This window comes from Pecten maximus, chromosome 8 (assembly GCF_902652985.1).
Source record: "Pecten maximus chromosome 8, xPecMax1.1, whole genome shotgun sequence".
Lineage (NCBI taxonomy): Eukaryota > Metazoa > Mollusca > Bivalvia > Pectinida > Pectinidae > Pecten > Pecten maximus.
In genome coordinates this window covers 40,921,037-40,945,427 of record NC_047022.1, presented here as the reverse complement: position 1 = coordinate 40,945,427, position 24,391 = coordinate 40,921,037, and the positions used below count along the sequence as shown (strand labels likewise).

The 24,391-nt window shown below is 35.2% G+C and overlaps 1 protein-coding gene across 1 annotated transcript in view; it reads right to left on the bottom strand.

Moving 5' to 3' along the window:
• Window positions 1–20,912, bottom strand: part of LOC117333533 — a 66,231-nt gene extending 45,319 nt beyond the window's left edge. Inside the window, exon 1 of the mRNA XM_033892867.1 lies at window positions 17,037–20,912. Within this exon, the coding sequence (XP_033748758.1) occupies window positions 17,037–20,379 (3,343 nt within the window). The 5' untranslated portion in view covers window positions 20,380–20,912. The remainder of the gene's footprint in view (window positions 1–17,036) is intronic.
• Between the last annotated feature and the right edge of the window lie 3,479 nt (window positions 20,913–24,391).

The following is a 24,391-nucleotide window of genomic DNA, read 5'->3' as shown; positions in this document are numbered from 1 at the left end:
CTATGTCACGGTACACTGGTTCTGTATTAGAGTTAGCTATGTCACGGTACACTGGTTCTGTATTAGAGTTAGCTATGACACGGTACACTGGTTCTGTATTAGAGTTAGCTATGTCACGGTACACTGGATCTGTATTAGAGTTAGCTATGACACGGTACACTGGTTCTGTATTAGAGTTAGCTATGTCACGGTACACTGGTTCTGTATTAGAGTTAGCTATGTCACGGTACGCTGGTTCTGTATTAGAGTTAGCTATGACACGGTACACTGGTTCCGTGTTAGAGTTAGCTATGACACGGTACACTGGTTACGTGTTAGAGTTAGCTATGTCACGGTACACTGGTTACGTGTTAGAGTTAGCTATGTCACGGTACACTTGTTCTGTATTAGAGTAAGCTATGTCACGGTACACTTGTTCTGTATTAGAGTTAGCTATGTCACGGTACACTTGTTCTGTATTAGAGTAAGCTATGTCACGGTACACTTGTTCTGTATTAGAGTAAGCTATGTCACGGTACAATGGTTCTGTATTATTAGAGTTAGCTATGACACGGTACATTGTTGTGTAGAGTTAGCTATGTCCCGGTACACTGGTTGTGTTAGAGTTTTCCTATGTTCACGTTACATTGTTATGTATTAGAGTAAGCTATTTCACGGTCCACTTGTTCTGTATTAGAGTTAGCTATGTCACGGTACACTGTTCTGTATTAGATTAAGCTATGCCACGGTTACACTGTTCGTATTAGAGAAGCTATGTCACGGTCAACTGTTCTGTATTGAGAAGTAAGCTATGTCACGGTACATTGTTCTGATTAGAGTAGCTATGCACGGTACATGGTTCTTTATTAGAGAAGCTATGTCACGGTACCACTTGTTCTGTATTAGACGTTAAGCTCTGTCCACGGTACACTGGTTCTGTGTTAGAGTTAGCTATGTCACGGTACACTGGTTACGTGTTAGAGTTAACTATGTCACGGTTCACTGGTTACGTGTTAGAGTTAGCTACGACACGGTACACTTGTTCTGTATTAGAGTTAGCTATGTCACGGTACACTGGTTCTGTATTAGAGTTAGCTATGTCACGGTACACTGGTTCTGTATTAGAGTTAGCTATGTCACGGTACACTGGTTCTGTTTTAGAGTTAGCTATGACACGGTACACTGGTTCTGTACTAGAGTTAGCTATGTCACGGTACACTGGTTACGTGTCAGAGTTAGCTATGACACGGTACACTGGTTCTGTATTAGAGTTAGCTATGTCACGGTGCACTGGTTCTGTATTAGAGTTAGCTATGACACGGTACACTGGTTCTGTACTAGAGTTAGCTATGTCACGGTACACTGGTTACGTGTCAGAGTTAGCTATGTCACGGTACACTGGTTCTCTGTTAGAGTTAAGGGCAAATATTATAAATAGGTTTCACGTAATGTGTCACTCCATACGTATCTTAGCCATATTGTCGAATCCCAGCTCTTCTTATTTCCCGTCCTAAGTTATTACTGTCGCTAATTTGACAAATGCACATATATATCATGAAAAGAAGTCAGATTAGAAACAATGGCACTAACTATGCTTATAACGACCAACAGAACCTGTTTATATTATCGACACACTAAAGGAAATCAAACCTTGTGACAGTGTAAGACTGACATTAAATATTATGTAGAGGTAATCTTTGTGAGCATGGCAATATTAAAGCAAAACGTCACCTCCGCAGATGTGACGTATGTGTCACATGATGAGCATAATTGTGTTACGAGGTTGATATGACATTTACTGATTTAACTGGCTGCCAAAGGAATTATGGAACAAGATTGTGTTACATATTAACCGATACTTAAACGTCTTTCAGATAGATAAACACGCTTTTTTTTTTTTTTTTTTTTTTGCGGTTTTCAAAGCAAAGAATTTGGGAAGCAAAAGAGCAAATATGGAGGTAAATGTCTAAGTAACACAAGAATGATAATTTACGAAAGGAAATATTTTCAATTGGTGTAAAATCCAATTAATCATATATGACATTATCTGACGTTTAACATTCATTACTATCCTACCAAATCTTAACAAAAGTTAGATTATTCAACCTATTACATATATATATATGTACACTTATATGTATATTGCTCGGTACAACTCAGTCCGCGCTTTCGAAAACGGGGTCCCATGGAATATATCCTAGATAAGTTGGCGAACGTTATTTAGGAAAATACATGCAAGTACCGCGTAATGTGGTTTCAATATTGTTGTTATGGTTTCATATTATTATTTTTTTTTAATTTGCATATTTGCAAAAACTAAAATAAATCAATAAATGAATATCCCTTTACCATTCCTGAGCTACACCGTGTGGTAAATGACGTCTTTAAAACATCTATGCATAAATACAAACAATTATTCTGCCAATTATGACACTAGTTTGCATCAAAGTGTTTTACACTGGAGTGGGTATTGTGTGCATTATTGATAAATTGTAGCTATAAAAACCGCTAAATTGATATATAGCAAGGATCTAAAAGAGTAAAATTGTTGCACATCTCTTCAAAGATGTCTAGACTTGAGATATCCTTTCACAACACATCTTCGCAATTATGGCAACAATTGCACATCAGACAATCACCTTATTCTGTAAATTTTAACGGGTTTACTACAATAATGTTTAGCAGAGGAAATGAATAGCTGGTTTGTAACAGGTAAGTTGGTATTCTTAAATCGACCAAAAGATCAACCTGGAAACCTGTCAGCTTGAAATGGTGAGTCAGATGGTGATGTAACAGGTACAGTCTGTAAGTGAACCATTTTATCGTAATAATGACACGCACTAACCGATTAGTATGATTAACGTGTTGATGTATCGGTATTTATCTCTGTTATATAGTTAAGGTGTTTGATAATGACGCACACAAAGTTGGTAATATGATATGGATTCTCGTATTGAAATGTAGGGCGTATTTGCATTACCAAATGTCTGGGTTTTGTAAACCAAATTTTCGACACACTCCAAACTAATGGTGTTCTTTCTGCTTGGTGATTTACGTCTCTTTTTATATGGAGAATTAACATCGTGTATTAGTTATAATCTATATATCTTGTACATAATGGGTGTGTTCGGAGGAATATTTCAACCATGGCATAATTTCTTGCAAGAAGATTTAATATTCTGAAATAATCCTTAACGACTCGTCCTAGTTTAGGCCGATGGATTTGTCAGACACAACCATATTGATTTGTAATGAAGAGATATACCGGTGTTGACTTATTTTCACGTACCCTTAATCATTTGTAGCATCAAGGGTTTCAAGACAATTATAGAACCTTAATGTCTGTTACAAACAAATCCAAAATGAAAATATAATATTTCCAATTTTGCTTTACATAATTTTGTGCACAAATAACAAGACCACAAATTGTTGAAAGTATGCTACAATGTAACCATTCATGCAGAATAGGAAAAGGGAAAATGCTTAAAAATAGAAAAATAGCATATGAATAGATATTATATATCTAATGATATGCCATCACTATAACTACACGTAATACTATATATGTGAAGGCGTGCAGCAGAAATACAAATATCAACTTCTATATATAAAATAGTGTGTACAAATCACTTCCGATAGCATATATGCTTCATTGGTTTAGCATGCAACAACACTTGTCCTCTAGATAGATAGTACAACATCTGTGTGATTAAAATTGTTGTCCTGTTAGTTAGACAGTACATCATCTGTTTTATAGACAGTACATCATCTGTTATATAGACAGTACATCATCTGTTAGATAGACAGTACATCATCTGTTAGATATACAGTACATCATCTGTTATATAGACAGTACATCATCTGTTTGATATACAGTACATCATCTGTTAGATAGAGAGTACATCATCTGTTAGATAGACAGTACATCATCTGTTAGATAGACAGTACATCATCTGTTATATAGACAGTACATCATCTGTTATATAGACAGTACATCATCTGTTAGATAGACAGTACATCATCTGTTAGTTAGACATTACATCATCTGTTAGATAGAGAGTACATCATCTGTTATATAGATAGTACATCATATGTTATATAGACAGTACATCATCTGTAATATAGATAGTACATCATCTGTTATATAGACAGTACATCATCTGTTATATAGATAGTACATCATCTGTTATATAGACAGTACATCATCTGTTAGATAGATAGTACATCATCTGTTATATAGACAGTACATCATCTGTTAGTTAGACAGTACATCATCTGTTTTATAGACAGTACATCATCTGTTAGATAGACAGTACATCATCTGTTATATAGACAGTACATCATCTGTTATATAGACAGTACATCATCTGTTATATAGACAGTACATCATCTGTTAGATAGACAGTACATCATCTGTTAGATAGACAGTACATCATCTGTTAGTTATACAGTACATCATCTGTTAGATAGACAGTACATCATCTGTTAGTTATACAGTACATCATCTGTTAGATATACAGTACATCATCTGTTAGATATACAGTACATCATCTGTTATATAGATAGTACATCATCTGTTAGATAGACAGTACATCATCTGTTAGATAGACAGTACATCATCTGTTAGATAGACAGTACATCATCTGTTATATAGATAGTACATCATCTGTTAGTTATACAGTACATCATCTGTTAGATAGACAGTACATCATCTGTTAGATAGACAGTACATTAGCTGTTATATAGACAGTACATCATCTGTTAGATAGACAGTACATCATCTGTTAGATAGACAGTACATCATCTGTTATATAGATAGTACATCATCTGTTAGTTATACAGTACATCATCTGTTAGATAGACAGTACATCATCTGTTAGATAGACAGTACATTAGCTGTTATATAGACAGTACATCATCTGTTAGATAGAGAGTACATCATCTGTTAGATAGACAGTACATCATCTGTTAGATAGACAGTACATCATCTGTTAGATAGACAGTACATCATCTGTTAGATAGACAGTACATCATCTGTTATATAGACAGTACATCATCTGTTAGATAGACAGTACATCATCTGTTAGATAGACAGTACATCATCTGTTAGATAGACAGTACATCATCTGTTAGATATACAGTACATCATCTGTTATATAGACAGTACATCATCTGTTATATAGATAGTACATCATCTGTTAGATAGACAGTACATCATCTGTTAGATAGACAGTACATCATCTGTTAGATAGACAATACATCATCTGTTATATAGACAGTACATCATCTGTTAGATAGATAGTACATCATCTGTTATATAGACAGTACATCATCTGTTAGATATACAGTACATCATCTGTTAGATATACAGTACATCATCTGTTAGATAGACAATACATCATCTGTTATATAGACAGTACATCATCTGTTATATAGACAGTACATCATCTGTTATATAGACAGTACATCATCTGTTATATAGACAGTACATCATCTGTTAGATAGACAGTACATCATCTGTTAGATATACAGTACATCATCTGTTATATAGACAGTACATCATCTGTTATATAGACAGTACATCATCTGTTAGATAGACAGTACATCATCTGTTAGATAGACAGTACATCATCTGTTATATAGATAGTACATCATCTGTTATATAGACAGTACATCATCTGTTAGATAGACAGTACATCATCTGTTAGATATACAGTACATCATCTGTTAGATATACAGTACATCATCTGTTATATAGACAGTACATCATCTGTTAGATAGACAGTACATCATCTGTTAGATAGACAGTACATCATCTGTTATATAGACAGTACATCATCTGTTATATAGATAGTACATCATCTGTTATATAGACAGTACATCATCTGTTATATAGACAGTACATCATCTGTTAGATAGACAGTACATCATCTGTTAGACAGTACATCATCTGTTAGATAGACAGTATATCATCTGTTATATAGACAGTACATCATCTGTTATATAGACAGTACATCATCTGTTAGATAGACAGTACATCATCTGTTATATAGATAGTACATCATCTGTTAGATAGACAGTACATCATCTGTAATATAGACAGTACATCATCTGTTAGATAGACAGTACATCATCTGTTAGACAGTACATCATCTGTTATATAGACAGTACATCATCTGTTATATAGACAGTACATCATCTGTTAGATAGACAGTACATCATCTGTTAGATAGACAGTATATCATCTGTTATATAGACAGTACATCATCTGTTATATAGACAGTACATCATCTGTTATATAGACAGTACATCATCTGTTAGACAGTACATCATCTGTTAGATAGACAGTACATCATCTGTTATATAGACAGTACATCATCTGTTAGATAGACAGTACATCATCTGTTAGATAGATAGTACATCATCTGTTATATAGACAGTACATCATCTGTTATATAGATAGTACATCATCTGTTATATAGACAGTACATCATCTGTTATATAGACAGTACATCATCTGTTAGATAGACAGTACATCATCTGTTAGACAGTACATCATCTGTTAGATAGACAGTATATCATCTGTTATATAGACAGTACATCATCTGTTATATAGACAGTACATCATCTGTTAGATAGACAGTACATCATCTGTTATATAGATAGTACATCATCTGTTAGATAGACAGTACATCATCTGTTATATAGACAGTACATCATCTGTTAGATAGACAGTACATCATCTGTTAGACAGTACATCATCTGTTATATAGACAGTACATCATCTGTTATATAGACAGTACATCATCTGTTAGATAGACAGTACATCATCTGTTAGATAGACAGTATATCATCTGTTATATAGACAGTACATCATCTGTTATATAGACAGTACATCATCTGTTATATAGACAGTACATCATCTGTTAGACAGTACATCATCTGTTAGATAGACAGTACATCATCTGTTATATAGACAGTACATCATCTGTTAGATAGACAGTACATCATCTGTTAGATAGATAGTACATCATCTGTTATATAGACAGTACATCATCTGTTATATAGATAGTACATCATCTGTTAGATAGATAGTACATCACCTGTTATATAGACAGTACATCATCTGTTATATAGATAGTACATCATCTGTTAGATAGACAGTACATCATATGTTATATAGATAGTACATCATCTGTTAGATAGACAGTACATCATCTGTTAGATAGACAGTACATCATATGTTATATAGACAGTACATCATCTGTTATATAGATAGTACATCATCTGTTATATAGACAGTACATCATCTGTTAGATATACAGTACATCATCTGTTATATAGACAGTACATCATCTGTTAGTTAGATAGTACATCATCTGTTAGATAGACAGTACATCATCTGTTATATAGACAGTACATCATATGTTAGATAGACAGTACATCATCTGTAATATAGATAGTACATCATCTTTTAGATATACAGTACATCATCTGTTATATAGACAGTACATCATCTGTTAGATATACAGTACATCATCTGTTATATAGACAGTACATCATCTGTTTGATATACAGTACATCATCTGTTAGATAGACAGTACATCATCTGTTAGATAGACAGTACATCATCTGTTATATAGATAGTACATCATCTGTTAGATAGACAGTACATCATCTGTTAGTTAGACAGTACATCATCTGTTAGATAGACAGTACATCATGTTTGATATACAGTACATCATCTGTTTGATATACAGTACATCATCTGTTATATAAATAGTACATCATCTGTTATATAGACAGTACATCATCTGTTAGATAGACAGTACATCATCTGTTAGATAAATAGTACAGCATCTGTTATATAGACAGTACATCATCTGTTATATAGATAGTACATCATCTATGTGATTTTAATCAATGTACCTCCCGAAAAAAACTGATATAGCAAATACTATTCTGATTCGATCAGCCACCATTACACAATAAAATTTAAACTGATTATCAGTCTGCTTTGTTTATTTCATGGACTGAAATCTAAAATATTGTATATTTCTGTGGTATTGTAAGATGTTTATGCCTCATTTTGCACGCGCATATTAAGATATATACTTACTTGCAGCGTTTGAAAATTATTGATTTCAGTCCATATACCGCTAGTCAAGGATGTATGAAGTGTGTCTGACGTTTTTACGCAATCATTTCTCTGCAGTTCGCATTCACTTCAGTACGTGTAAACAGTCATACTATCAGATGAAAACTAGTTTATTTCATAACTTACAAATATTTGCATATAATCTTCATTGCTTGGAATAAATATTTTTCGATCATGTTGAGTAGATCGCTCAGCGGCACGTATGTATTACATATTACATAATATTGAAACTATCTCTAGGTCAAATAGCTGCGTGAAATGTGCCAGACTGTCGGCACACACAGCTGCCCAAGGTGCACTTAAACATGGCATTCAGTGCGTATTGCATCATAAATCAAGCATACAGTCTTTCTTGAAGAAAAAAATCATATTTAAATCTCACGTGCTATTAAATAACATCTTTAATATAACAGATATAGTAAGTACTGAATAATGAACGTTACTGAATACAACTTCCGTCCTCCCATGATTCTTCAGTGGCATATTACAACTTCCGTCCTCCCATGATTCTTCAGTGGCATATTACAACTTCCGTCCTCTCGTGACTCTTTAATAACATATTACAACTTCCACCTCCCATAACTATTCAGTGCCAAATTACAACTTACGTCCTCCCATGACCCTTCAGTGAAGGGCGTTTGTAAAAACCTCATTCCTTAATTAATTCGGTAGATTTGGTATTTTGATAACTTTAAAAGAACATACACGTGAAATATTTGTACATACTACTATCAAAAACAATGTGCGAGGAAACAATTGAATACATGCAATGCTGATATACCTGGCGGTTCCGACGTCACCACCCTAGTTATCATAAGACTGTGAGGTAACCCGAATTTGATCTGGATTTGCATGGCTGGTGTCGCCGTGATCTAGATTTGCATGGCTGGTGTCGTCGATGAGGCAGAAGACGAGTTCCCTTCTTGAACTCCTGGTTTTATTATCATTGGAATGTTTTCAAATGTCACAATTAAAATCTTCTTTTTTTTCTATTTTTTCGTCATCTATTAACTATATCAGAGTTGATTACCTTATCTTTAACAAAAACGTTATGACGAGCTTGTTTTCCCCATGGTCTCCTGATTACTTGTCTTTTGCTCTAAAGCCAAATTCCTTTATCATCAGCAGTAGTGATCATAGAGACAATTTAAATTATACAAAGTTTATTCTTCGAGATCTACTTTGTGTAAAACAAAATCACTTGTCAGCCAGATAAAGAGTAAAACATCTACAGCACAGAAGTGCTTAACAGACTAAAGATCCGCCGTCTGACGTCTTAGATTTCAGCAGGCAATGAAAATTAATAGTTGTATTTGATTATCAGTCATTTATGTATCATGCTCTTGAAGTTTAGATTGCTTGAAGTGGCAAACTCTGTTTCTTGAGACATGAAAACACAGTAGATCATTCAGCAGATAAAACGTTAGACGCTGACGTCTAATCAGGGAACATTAAAACATGATAGCAAAACAATCCACTGTTTTAAAAGCATCATTAGCATTAAACATGATAGACATTGTGTCCTTATTAAGTTTCCTTTAAATGTCATTAAATTTTTTAATCGTGTTATTTTTAAAAGTGAATGCAAAGCCTCTTTCGCCGGTTGTAGAAGAAATGCATGAACTATATTCCGAACGCAATAAGCCACACATGTGTATGAGGCGTAAAATACATACATACATAGAGTAAAGCGGGCAAACGTTAGTTATACAGATATATCAAGTTATATATTGGATATTAAACCAACATGTATATGTCCAAACGTTGAAGGTTGTCACAAACTTTTCCCCAAAACTCCTTGCATTTCTTTCTACTCTTTTCAATTTGTATTTAATGATATGTGGCAAATTTTACAATAAGATATATAACTAATTTGTACCAAACCATACACAAAATTTTCATTTCTGCATTAAAGTTTCGTACATGCATCCACTGCTACCTAACGAGTGGTTCAGAAGACATGCCTGCCCTCTTTTGTAAAAGTCCTAGAACATTCTAACTTTATATGACAACGTATCATACGAAATACAATATAATGGCATAAAAAAACGTGTTAAAGTCCACCACATGGTATCTTAATTCACGGATTCTGTCAGCTAAAATGGCTTTTTTCCTTGGCTGTTCCATGTTCAATACACTGTATCTTATCCGCGTTTGTATGTGAAACATTTTAGCCATTATACAGTGATATGTTCATATCAGTGGCAAGGCTATAACCCTACTGATATTCGCATCAGATAAAAGATCTTGCAGTGACTGTATCTGATTATAGATCACTCAGGTTGCGCATCAAAGAGTAATTATACAGGATATAAGCGGCATTGAGAATCCCGACAATGATACAAGCGACATAGCTTGTGCTTCAGAGTAGTATGCCATACGCAATGTTCCAGTTTAGGACTTTCTGTGTGGGGGACAATACAGATTGCCAGTAAAAAATTCGGCTTTCCGATTACATCTTTATCAGAACCAGATGGGGGGATAAAGAACAATAAGATGCTAGGGAGCCTACATTATGCAACGAGAATTACTTCATCTTCTAAGTTGGCGATCACTAAAGAGGAAACGATTACTGGAGAAGTGTGATTGAAAGACTGTCTACATGCCGTCGAGATACCGACACATAAAACACGACATGTCTTTTATGCTACAAAATTGTTCAACGAGTCTTCACAATATACAATGTATAGTATAAGCGGTGCTTAAGGGCCTACTTAGATGTACGTAGCATGTATTTGCCCCATGGAACCTCATCTCTATTTCTATCCGATCTCCGTGTAGAATGAAAGTATTTGGGAATTTGTGTACAATTTGTAAAGAAAGGTATGTTTCTAGTGAAACTTTTGTCCTGGCACGAAAACAGAAGTATTGCGTGTTTGGAAGATGTCCTTTTATAAACATCGATTGTCACATACTGTAGATAGATGCCCTTCATCTTTTTTAAGCAAACATGTATTACTCTAAAAATTGCTTGTAAAATCCTTTCCTGCAAGAACGCAAAATAGAGGAATAGTTCAATGTACGAATGTAATCCCAGAATCCATTTGAGTATTTTAGCATGATATATGAACACATACATATTTTGAAGAAACGATATAGAATTATTTCACATTTTAAAATCTAATCGAATTGTCTGATGGCATGAAATTATTCGTTTGGAAATATACTTGTCGGTCTGTTTTTGTAGTGCCGAAAATACAGTAATTTTGAGAAATCCATAAATGTTTTAAAGTAAAAACTATGATATGTTTAAATTGCATTAAAAAAATATGAATTTACTATATTTCCATTTGCTATACATTGTCACTTTATAACGTTACCAAACAAAATAGAAAGTTATCAGACCATAATTCCCTATTAATCCCTTTGGTTTAGTGATATGTAGAATAATGTTCGTGACGTCATCACTAAATAAAGTCGTTTTGTATGACGTCACTATATTATGTGTATCAAAAATGTATCCTTTTTTAATGAAAAATATTAAAACAACAAAAAACAATTGAACAATGTAATTTGCAATAATTTACGTAACGTGTTCTATAAAAGGTGAATATACGCGTGATGGATTGTAAAGTTTTCATGAACTATATTTTTACATCGACAGCGCGAAATTTGACTTCAGTTTGCAATAACGCTGTCACAGGTTTAATATAATAAAAACTTACATTTAAAACGGAAAGATAAGAAACGCACGGTATTCAATTTGTTTGCATTCGTGTGAGAATTATAACAATAACTTTCCAAAGAAGGCAGTTAAATGTTGAAGTATTTGATCTTACTATCTGGTGTATCTTAGTGATAATACATCGGTATATTTATATCAAGGTCAACATAGTACATAATGATGTAAGTAAAACGTGGTGCAATTGACATCCGGAAGAGAACAAAACAGACTAATTATTGTTTTCTCGTTGTGGCTCAAACGATTAAATAAAACGCAGATTCGGGTTTTAGATACATTTCAATTTATCGTAATGATCCTAAATACAAACCTAGAGGCTGATCAGTCATACTTTGTTTCGGATTTTCAAATCGATGTTCCTGGTAGTTGCCAATTATCCCTATTCTGTACAGCGAAATAATATAATAGATGGGGAACATATAAATGAACAAAACCTGAACAATTTGTTTACTGAAAACTTTGTTTCTATTGAAATTTACAGGTTTGTGGGAATCTGATTAACAAAAAAAATCCAACGAGGTATAAATGATGACCAAATTAAATTCCTACCGCTAGGGATTTCAGTGAAAAGGTACCATAGCCGAAAATTAGTAAAGTGAATTACAACAACGAAACCTAGAACAAGTAGGAAACGGGAATAACAATGTCGAGTAAACTTAGCAGGAAGCATATATAAACAAATCTTTTGGCAGAATCTCAATTGGAGTAAAGAGGAACTAGACAATTGGTGCTACAGGAATTTCAATTAGGTAAGGAAGCAGACAATACCGATAACACAGTAGTATGTTCACGAGGGGCGCCTACCTGTTGGTTATAGATATTCGTGATAATACTGTTATATCTAAAAATTTATATTTGATGTATTTTGTTCAGAAGAAACCTTTGCGTTCGTTTTGTTCGCTATTCCTTACGTATATATAGACCTTTTGAGTACATTTGTAAATTAATTAATGATATACAAACGTCTAAAATTAATATCCATCCTGTTGAAAAATGCTTAAAACATTGGGGTATGTTTAAAGATATTTAAAAATACATTTGAAAAAAAATACGTAAAATTACTCAAAAAATACAGTTCATATCAAGTTACATTCGAGCTATGTAAAAGGATATTTAGAACCTGCAAAACACATGTACATGTGTCTGTAACATTTTGCAATCTTTGGTTAACCAACACTACGAAAAAGAAACGTTGTGCAAGTTTTGCAATTACGTGTATTATTATCATTTAGGTTTTGCCAATTGCCGCTAATCCTAGGTTCTCAGATATTATCCTACCTGGTCTCAAATACCTTTTTATTCTACACTTTTTGTATATTCTATCGTATTCTACAATAAATATGTCAATAAACCAATTCCTAGGCGAGATCTTACTTTAATGTTTTGAAATACCATTTAGAATGACCTTTTCTCTTGAAAACTATTTTCTGTAATGAATTATTTGAAATGTTTACATTTTGTTTAATGCCATTTGATGTGATTTCAAAATGAAATCGTTGATATGATGCATTACATTACAAATCAGATAAGGCCAGTTTGCAGCTACTGATCATAAAGGTTTTGTTTATTATATATTTACTTTCATAAATGTTATATGATTTTATATTCTAAAACTAACACAGTGCCAAACTTCACGAAGTGCTGTATATGTACCTCGGCCTACATGGGAATATGTGAGGTGTTAATGTTGGCATGGAAAAGGTATAAAGGAGATGTCGACAACACATTATAGAACCCTGACAGCTACTGGAGGACACGAAACGCCTCATCCGTTAGATAGACCTGACAAAGCCGTTGTAATGAAAGCATAAATAGTTATTGGAATCGGCTAACAACGCCCTTGAAAAATACAATAGAAAAACAAGCATTGCAACAACAGAATTAAAAGTGAAAATAAACCGATAAAGATCTGCGTTAGTGTACGGACAAGAAAAAGTAAAACAATGTCTGCGAAAGTGTACGGACAGGAAAAAATTAAACGATATCTCCGTAAGTGTACGGACAGGAAAAAAGAAAATATTCCTTTACGGCGACAATGCAACATTCTTCGTAAAAAAACACTTCGGATGTCATGCAGATTACTATGGCAATACTTATCATGTCGTACAGGTACATTTAAGAACAATACACATCCGGGTCAGCTTATGTTCGTGACCTTTATCGTAGAAACCTTATTTTGAGATATTTATACGTGTACTTTCAATGAAAATAGAGTAAATATGTTATATAATGGATAATTTTGGTAACCATAAAGCTAATACACGTTATGCAGGAAGTCTTTCACAATAGCAGTATCAACGATAAAACTGATGTAATCCTAATTTATATATTAATCAATTGTTTCTGTCCTGTTAGCATTCCGAAATGTCATACGAAGACAGCAGAAACACGTATATGTGTCATAAAGAGGTCACACAAAGACAGTTGACACACGTATAAGTGTCATAGAGAGGTCAAAGAAAGACAGTTGACACACGTATAGGTGTCAAATAGAGGTCACACAAAGACAGTTGACACACGTATAGGTGTCATATAGAGGTCACACAAAGACAGTTGACACACGTATAGGTGTCATATAGAGGTCATACAAAGACAGTATACACACGTATAGGTGTCATATAGAGGTCATACCAAGACAGTTGACACACGTATAGGTGTCATATAGAGGTCATACCAAGACAGTTGACACACGTATATGTGTCATTTAGAGGTCATGTAAAGACAGTTGACACACGTATAGGTGTCATATAGAGGTCATACAAAGACAGTAGACACGCGTATAGGTGTCATATAGAGGTCATACAAAGACAGTTGGCACACGTATAGGTGTCATATAGAGGTCATACCAAGACAGTAGACACACGTATATGTGTCATGTAGAGGTCATACAAAGACAGTTGACACACGTATAGGTGTCATATAGAGGTCATACCAAGACAATGACACACGTATAGGTGTCATTTAGAGGCATACGAATTATGAAGTGAAAGGTTTTTACCTAAAACCGGTAATAGACCACTTCAGATCATCGCATAACGCTAATAAGAGGTTACTTAGATGAATCAGGTAAACAAAGAAATATGCAAGTAAGGAGATATAATAAGGAGAGTATATGAATCTGAATTAACCACTAAGCATCATGTGGTCGTGACAAAATGGATACACGTGAGGTTTGAACACTAGGATATATCAAAGGAAATAGCTCCCCAAAATGACATGTATTCAGAAATAAAACAATGAGGATCGTAGATACACAAACATAAACATATCTATAAATATCATTTTATACTCTAATGATGAGTCATAGATAAATATGTTACCATTATCTATGTATTTGAGGAAACCTACGATTATCTATTACCAGATGTAATTTTCCATACATTTGTATATGACTTTCAGCACGAATATCGGCTACCTTCATCAGATCTGTACACTTATACAGCGGCTGAAAGTAGGTACACATATGCGCTATATTTCTTTATATTCTTTCCGATGATTATTCATGTTCCCTGTAAATTACCTAGGCGAATTAAAGCAACTTTCATTGCAAATAGTATTTCATCAAACATTTATCTATATATAAATATTTTAACAATCAGATACTATTTACGCTGTGTTGGTTATGTCCTAAGAAAAATAGCAAAAAATGACGGTTTAATTGTTTTTTCATGTATAATGTAACCTATACTTCTTTAACAAATACCAAAAAAGCATGTGCTGACGCAAAAATAGATTTCCTGGGGGTACTTTCACATACTTAAGTACGTCATTGAATCCCATCACTCTGAAGCTATTAGACGATGTGCTATATTTAGTTCTTCAGTGTGTGTTTTTGATTAAAGGAAAGAAAAAATAAACATAATTTGGGACTTGTAAACGTATGTTAACAGTAAATAGCTTTCTAAATTATAACCAAATTACTCTTAAAACGAGAACACAAGAATAACGTTTAATATGACGAGACACTTAAGCTAAGATATATATTATCACAGTAGCGACAGTGTATTAAAGTGTCTAATTTAAGTATGTTAATTTTATGCATTAAATCTGATGAAAATTTGAAAATATTTTACTACGAGCAAACATACTAGTCTCCAATAAGTAAATTGGCGATAATACACAAATCACCAGGAAGTTACAAAAAGCAATGTTGCGCTTGTATTTACATCGAAATATTTATATATGTATCCCTGTTTGCGAAAAAAATCAACAAATTAAGACATCTCTATAATCTTCATAAAACTTTTTTTTACGAATTCACATCTCGATATAAATTGCTTTAAGACTAATCACAGAATCAAATGTCTTTCAAATGAATCTTTTATCCACACGCAATAAAATTACTTTTTGTTACACACGAATACAATTGTTTCATATAAGCTGGTAGGACATAAAAGGGGAGGACATATTGTAATTAACATCATATAAGCTGAAAGGACATAAAAGGGGAGGACATATTGTCATTAACATTACATCTAGCCTTTCCTCTATACGCTTACATCTGCCCCTCGATTGCTGTCTAAACCTGACGTGTTCAGCACAGAAAAGTTCTAAAGAGGATTATGTTTTACACGTTTTGTTGGTGTTATAACGTTAACGAAGAAGGCGTTGATGGGAGTTTACAGCTACATCTGTATGTACCTCCGTATGTATTTGTTTTTCTCGTTGTTATTCTAACAAAAAAATCCTTTGTATCTCTAAGTCAAGTTATGATAGCAAACAAAGGGCTTATGGTATACCAACTTTCCTTAATGTCTGACACAGAGTTGACGTCTAGGAATAAAACAATGATGAGAAATATGACCGCGGTGTGGCATTGATTAAAAATGAGTTCAAGGGGAACACAGCAAAGGTAATACTGCAACAATGGGACAGATTACAGGATTTATAACTTTGTATAACAAAGAACTACATAGTTATGACAGTTTCTGCATATGACTGATGTAGGTTTATATATAACACACGTACATAACCTGATATAAATCCTTGTGTGTGTCCATACGTATAAAATGTCGGATTGTTTGTCGGTGTCAGCTCTATATCTAAATACTAACTGCATCTAAAAAAACATTATTGGGATTGTAAAATCACACAATGCATTATCCTATTACTTTGTTTTCATCAGATATTGCAATATTTCATATTTATGACTGCAAGTAGGTATAATATAGTATGGAAAAATATATTGGCGTAATACATATATTTTAATCTACTCACCAATAGTTGTCATCACAGTGATAGCGAACAGAAGAGAACTTGCAAAAGACCACTGCAATTCAGATTCGCTTTGTTCGTCTTTGTTGTTCCAACCATTCATTTCCGTGGCTTTATACACTTCCGATTGAAAATGCACAAGAAGTGTGTTCACCTCTGTGGTAAAATTATCCCGACTGCGCTTGTTCATTTCTAATTCAATTGCTAGTTGCATAATTTGGTTTATGGCGGTCTCCCTTTCCTTTTTCACGTGAATTCTTGTCTGTTGCTCAAATGGAGCTTCGAGAGCTTGGAAAATGAAGCCGCCGAGAATGGAATAAGCTACCACGAGAGAACACAATCCTATATGGGAAAATAGGAACGCTATAAACTGCTTACAACATGTTATTACTTTCCGACGTTTTTCTAGCATCCGACTTTCCCGCCTTGTCGCTAAATGACGAGGATTAGGTGGCAACGCAGGTTCATCGTCAAGAGGTTCATCCGAGGCCACTGGTTCATCACCTGGCTCAAACTTAATGTGCTTTTTAGGTAAATCATCGCTTAAATCAATGACATCATCAACAATATCTGTTTCCTGCAGCAAGGCCAGTTTACTAAGACTAATGTTAGTCTCATTTTCTATGATAACCTTGGTGTCAACTTTAACATCTGGTTCGTCGTTTTTATCCGATGTATCTGATTTTTTCTCCGGAGATTTTGTCTTGTCTTTCAAGTCTGCTTTATCCAATGACTTGATTGAACGCTTACTTGGACGTCTCTTAGATAACTCTGATTGCTTTCGGTGCTTTGAAAGTCGTCTTTTCATAGTTATAATGTCCATAAGAGAAAGCTTTTTTGGAGGTTTTTGTGTGGCCTCTTCTTTTTCGTCTCCTTTAGCATAATCTGCTTTTATGTTTGGGTCTTCCGTTGTATTTTTAAGTATACCAGACAGTCTAGGGGCACTATCAGGTGTGTCACAGTCCTTTTGAACCTCTGCTTGTAGCGTTTGAATTTCACTTAGAGGTGGTAGTCTTTTCCGCTTTAAAGCCGGAGTTGATTCGGGAGTTTTAAAAACTGAGTAATCATCGATTTCAGAAATATCAATTGCCATATCACTATCGGAACTAGAGTTTCGAGATGACTTTCGTTTAGTTTTATCTTGGACATCTTTTGATGTAGTATGTTTGTCATCTTTTTTACCTTGTTCATCTGCAAACCCCACATTCGGTTGGTACGTTTTCTTCATAATACCCTCAGCGGTGTCACGAAGACTCACTTTTACCGCTTTGCCTATTAACGGTTCCTCTTTTTTATCAAACTTCAAACTTTCCAGAGATGTTTGAACACTTCTAGATATAGGCGTGTTGCCTTTTTGTTTCTCATTGTCCCCCATTTCGGATTGAGTTCCCGTAGTGTACACTAAAGGTTTAGCAACATTTCCTTTGTTTATTTTTCCCCACAAATTGTTGGTATTATTTACACTCTTTGGTGATTCGGATGGTAGCGCAAGGCCTTTGGGAATGTCTGGAGTAGAAGCAATACCAGATTTTCTCTTAAATTCTTTTTGTAATTCTTGTTCTTCCTCTTTTGGTTTCTGTTCTTTTTCTGAGTCAGGTCTCCCTTTGTCATATTCTTTGTCTACGTATATTTCTCCTTGTTTTTCCATATCTTTGGATTCTTTTTCTCTCAATTCCTTAGCTTTGCTCCTTGGTAAACTCCGGCCACTAAATCGTCGAGGTGATTTATATGTGCCCCTTGAGAGCTTCTTACTTTCTTTCTGATCACAAACATTTCTACCTCTCTCACCTGACACAGTTTTACTGAAATCAGAGTCTGTGTCTTTCTTTTCATCGATATGAGCAGCACTGTCGCTTAGTTTTAATCCTCTTTTCTCCCTTTTTATCGTGTCCTGAGAACTAGTCAGCCATGCTGTTACATTATCACTGCCCTGTGAGGCTGGTAGAGATTTAATGTTTTGTTTGGAAATAGGTTTTGTTCTCTTTTCCTCTGCATTGTCTTTATCATTGTCAACTTTATCATTATTTATGATTTTAGGCGTTTTCACAGTTTCGACAATAACGTCTTCCTCATTTTTAGATTTTGCAAGAATCAAAGGCGCTGGAATCTTACCTTTTGGATTCAGTTCCGCTTCCGGTATAGGAACTGTCCCAGTATCACTTTTTGCATCACATTCCTCGGCGCTATTTTGTTTAAATAATCTAACTCCTGATGAACCGGAATGGAGAGGTAGAGTCTGACTAAGATTCATGAAATTCGAGAACGATTCTTTGCGATTCTTTTCAAGTTGTTTTGCATCAATGGGGTCAGAGCAAGGAGAGGTACTTGGATTAGTATCACGGTTACCGGTAGTACGGACAGAATAAGGGGATGACTCGTTTGATATAGACGAGTGTGGTGTAGATAATGCTTTCGGGCTTTTCACTTCATCATTCCTTTCATCGATAGATGCACTGTTGTTAACCATGTTTAATAACGGAACAGTACTGGGAACTGCCTGAGATGTATCAGAAGGATCGTTTTTGTTTTCAAGTTGTTTTTCATTTTTTACTTTTTCATCAGAATCTACTGCTGTATGATTCACTTTCTTCCGACGTCCCATATCTGCACTCACTGACCTTTTATACACTTTTTTATCTTCGTCCGTTTTCGAAAATGATATTGAACTCTCAATATTAGTGAGATCTGGTAGAGAGGATGAATGTGATTCCATGGACTCTGATTTCCCTAAACTTTCCAATGTAGGTTTTAAATTGAATTTATCCATGGGCGATAACTCACTAACCGGAGACTTACTCGTACTTTTTACTTTCTTTGCCTCTCCAACAGTCATACGTTTCAGCTTATTCCTCGGATCAGCTACAGAATCTGATTTGTCGGACAATCCAAATTCTCCAATTGTTTTTTTATCCGGCGGGGAGGCATTGTCCCCGCTTAATGTTGTCACTAAATTCCCGTCACTTTCTGCATTGTCTTGTAATCCACCTGTACTCTGGGATCGTTGTTTTTGGAGTTTTGGTTTACGAAAAAGATTTTTAAAACTCCGGCGTTCTGACGAACTTCTTGAACGCGTTGTCCTTGGCAACGTGTTAACGCCCTCATTTTTAGGCCTGTTTTCAACACCATTATCACTACTGTCTTCTAATCGCGTCGTTTGCTCCTTGGTAGACACGCTTTCGTTGTTTTCGCAATTGCTTGCGACAAAGACTTCGTCTGTGTCATTTCCTTTCCCAGGTTTAGATTCATTTTCCTTTCCAGCGTCTTTCTTTTTCTTTTCTTTCTTCTTTGAACCTTTCCTCCGTTTTGATTTGGTCGCTTGTTCAGTTTCATCATCGTCGTTCTTCATTCTGTTAGAGGGGACTACATTTAGGTTAGTCGGAATCAATCACTGTAAGTCAGTACTAGCTTGATAACATATAGTGTAGCACACCATTACTTACAGTCTCCAGGTAGGAAAGGTTCCTAATACTATTGGAAATGTGTCCATGAAGCACTTATAGGTTCCGTTTCCACAATTTCAGAAAATCCTTTTTTATCGTTGGCAAAAATACATCACATTTTAGAACCGTTATAAACAAATGTGTGACGTTGTTAATTGTTATTTATTGCCAATTTTATCCATAAATAACTTCAGAAAGTCTGTCCACAACACACATCTTCATATTTATGTATTCACAACTGTTGTACCAAAGCATGGTTTCCCATCGCGACTGTAGCGGAGAAGGTAGCCTCGTGCGATAGAATTGTGTCCTGATGTATTCTCCACGCACGCCATCTGTAAATATACACACTAACTCTCTCCTGCAGCAGACCGGCCGTGCAAGCATGTAGAGTTAGTTATATCGACTGTCGGTGCTAATTCCGCGCGCGTGTATTACCTAGTAGACTATGAACGCCTGCGTTTTATACCCCATTGTAGTATCCCTGTAACCAGCACTGATAGAAAGTGTCGTGGACAAAAATCGTTTTATATGTATCATCTGTACATATCCCCTATCTTTTGGTCGCAGAGTTATCAATTAATTAACCAAAGTTAATCAGTAACAACACATGCAGTAGCTTACAGTTGGCGATGGGTCTTAGTAATAGTATAATACTTTTGACGTGGGTCCCGTAACACCTTATAGATTATCATGTCTGATATGTTATCTGAGTTCTGATTGGTTTATTGTTATAAGCACGTGCTCCGCGTGATTGATATATCGTACCCTTTTCTGTTTCTTTAGTAATTAACACGCCATGTTCATTAAATGACCTGAAGGACCCATATCCTGACTGATTTTACACACAGCCTCAGACTGTTGAGTCACTATCCTCAAAATGAATGAAATTGTTAGAGGAACCATCTTAGGCTGAAAGAGACGCCACCTGTTAGCTTATTCAAAACCCGTATATGCAAGTATAATTTGATTGTATGTTGCATAAACCTTCTCCTGGTATATTTTATTATCTAAATGTGTGGATAAAACATTCCGTATCAGAACAGATTTGTTGAAATTCTATACGATTTCCGTTAGTTTTATAAAAACTTGAGCGCGCTGTCTTCATTAAAAATAAAAAGTTAAAAAAACCAAAACGAATCATTGCTTTTTTTCTCTCAAATCTTTACTTTTGATAGAATATTCAAGGCGTCCCAGTAACAGACACACGAGTAAACATTTTCGAGTCTGATGGTAAAGTCGAACTCATTTCGCAATACTATAACCACAAGCTATAACTGGCTTAGTGCTGGTGTTTTTATGGATGATGCAGTCGAATTTCCTTTAGGTATTTTAACAAGCTATGGTTGGTGATACCGTAATTAAAACATTGTTTAAATGGATAGAAAAATATAAATGAATTATACAAAACTTTGGGGAAAAAAGCATATCCGTACATACCTAACAGATCAGTTGAGTACATTGTAGGATTTTACTGTTATTGACATTTTAAGTTTAAGGTGATGATTGGGCAGCAGGAGTAAAAAAAATACGTTTTTGTTTGCTAGATTTATCGCCCCGTTAGTGACTAAGATATCCGTGTAGTAGCTGATAGCTGCCACATTGAACTACTCACGGCCTGTCGAATGCTAACCTGTGTTATTTTAACTGGCTAGCCCAAGGATATACCTGTGACAGCACTGCGCGGTCAAGGACAAACATGTGACAGCACTGCGCGGTCAAGGACAAACATGTGACAGCACTGCGCGGTCAAGGACAAACATGTGACAGTACTGCACGGTCAAGGACAAACATGTGGCAGTACTGCGCGGTCAAGGACAAACATGTGGCAGTACTGCACGGTCAAGGACAAACATGTGGCAGTACTGCACGGTCAAGGACAAACATGTGGCAGTACTGCGCGGTCAAGGACAAACATGTGACAGCACTGCGCGGTCAGGGACATACCATATCTGTTACATCGCAGTGTGGTCAAGGTAACCGAGCTTGAGTTCTGAGCAATGTGTGTATTTCACGTTTTTAAGTGTATCCGCGACTGTTTCATTCAAATGACTACCATTACGGACAACGATTTTGATGATTCATTCAAAGCTTTCAGAGTCCAATACGGGGGAGGTGAGAGTTTCCGTTCTGGTTCGAGAGGATCACTGCAATATATCGCTTCCGTTTGCAGCCCATTTTATCATCATCAAATTCTATCTCATACGACTCAAACCCCAGATAAATCGACCTTTCCATGAGGACACCCCTCTCACCAGGTTATGCCAATGTTGATCCCGGCAAATCCACAAAACATGTCCACGTTGGTCTCTTGAATGACAAAAGACAAAAATAATAAGATTTGTAAAAGTAGTCCGTGGTCAAAGGCCAGAGGTGTGTCAATCAGATTTGTTGGGGGTCACAAATGACCAATGGGAGGCCTAGGAAGGAAGTCGTTACACACTACGGTGTGAAAACAGACCAAAAACTTACTGGAACGAATTTTATTACGTGCCATATCAGTTGCGAAACAAACGTAGTTTTGGAACTAACCGATATACATGTATACTGTTTCCTTCGAACCAAAGTGTAGGTAGACATACGTATGTAGATATATAGAGGATATCTAACAGTGTTTTCAGTAATACCAAATATATTTCACGAGTGGGGCTAATATTTTGGGGCTATATCTAAATATTAGCCACACGAGTGAAACATATTTGGTATTACTGAAGACACTGTTAGATATTCTGTTTATTACATTTTTTATCAACGAAAAACCTACCCAGTATGCTAACTAGGCCTACAGCGATAATTTGTAAACAAACAATGTAGTTCCCCCTGTCCAGGTGCTGAGATATATGTCGGGCTTTCTGATTGGTCAATTATTTTGGTATTTTCTCATCATTAATTTGATTGGTCAAATCAGCAAAAGTGATATTTTTCACTAGTGAAAAATATCACTTTTATAGAATGAATAATTTTTGATATTTCACTGGTAAAAATGTAATAAATAGATCTTTCTCTGGATATGGTACACAAGGTAACTACATGTACGTAAGGATTGTTTTGTGTGGTGAATTGTCCTAACACAACCACGCGAGATTTAACATTGCTTTATAAACTCATGAAAACAATTCTAGTGTCCAATATTCCTTAGGTTCATAAATCCGTAAATCAGTTTCAGTATAGGTAATATATAAAGTAATCACAGTGCTGTTTCATTGCGCCTGTTGCGACATAGAACATTGGAACTGGACCAAAACAAAAGGTCGGGGATCAAATTTAATGTAGATGCGATCTACACGGCCTGACAGCAGTTATGACAGACATGGACAGATTGGTAAATACACAGGGGTCTATGCGCCGAGGATTTCTAAGGCTTACTGGTAAATGTCAGAAGCACAAAATTCCCAAACGATTATGAAAAATGTTCATAGCAAGTCTACACCAGCTTGGCCTTATGTCAGAATAAGGTTTATATTTCTATAACACAAAATAAGTAAGAATTCCATGATGATAAGTTCATCGTATAACGTTTTGGTGTAACCAAACCTCCTTTTATATCGGTGAGAAAAACTCCGTTACGAGTATATAGAATCTCTGCTGCCGTATTACTCATATTAAAACTTAACGATTTTATAAACTGTACATGTTATGAAACATGGACTGGAGGCAAAGGAAGGCGAAATAAAATCTCTCGGTTCTCATGACAAATTGTAAACGTTTATGAGAATCATACGTTGTACGGACCGCGGTGTATGGTTGTTTATCTACAAGGAACAGGCATAGCACGGTCCAGATTGTGTATACCAACTATATCCAAGACCAGGTGTTTATAGCATAATTTTCGTCAACCCATTGATGGTTATATCTCTGATAGTTCTGAATGATTCAATTCCTCTGTCTACGATGTATTATGACGTCACAATTCAATGC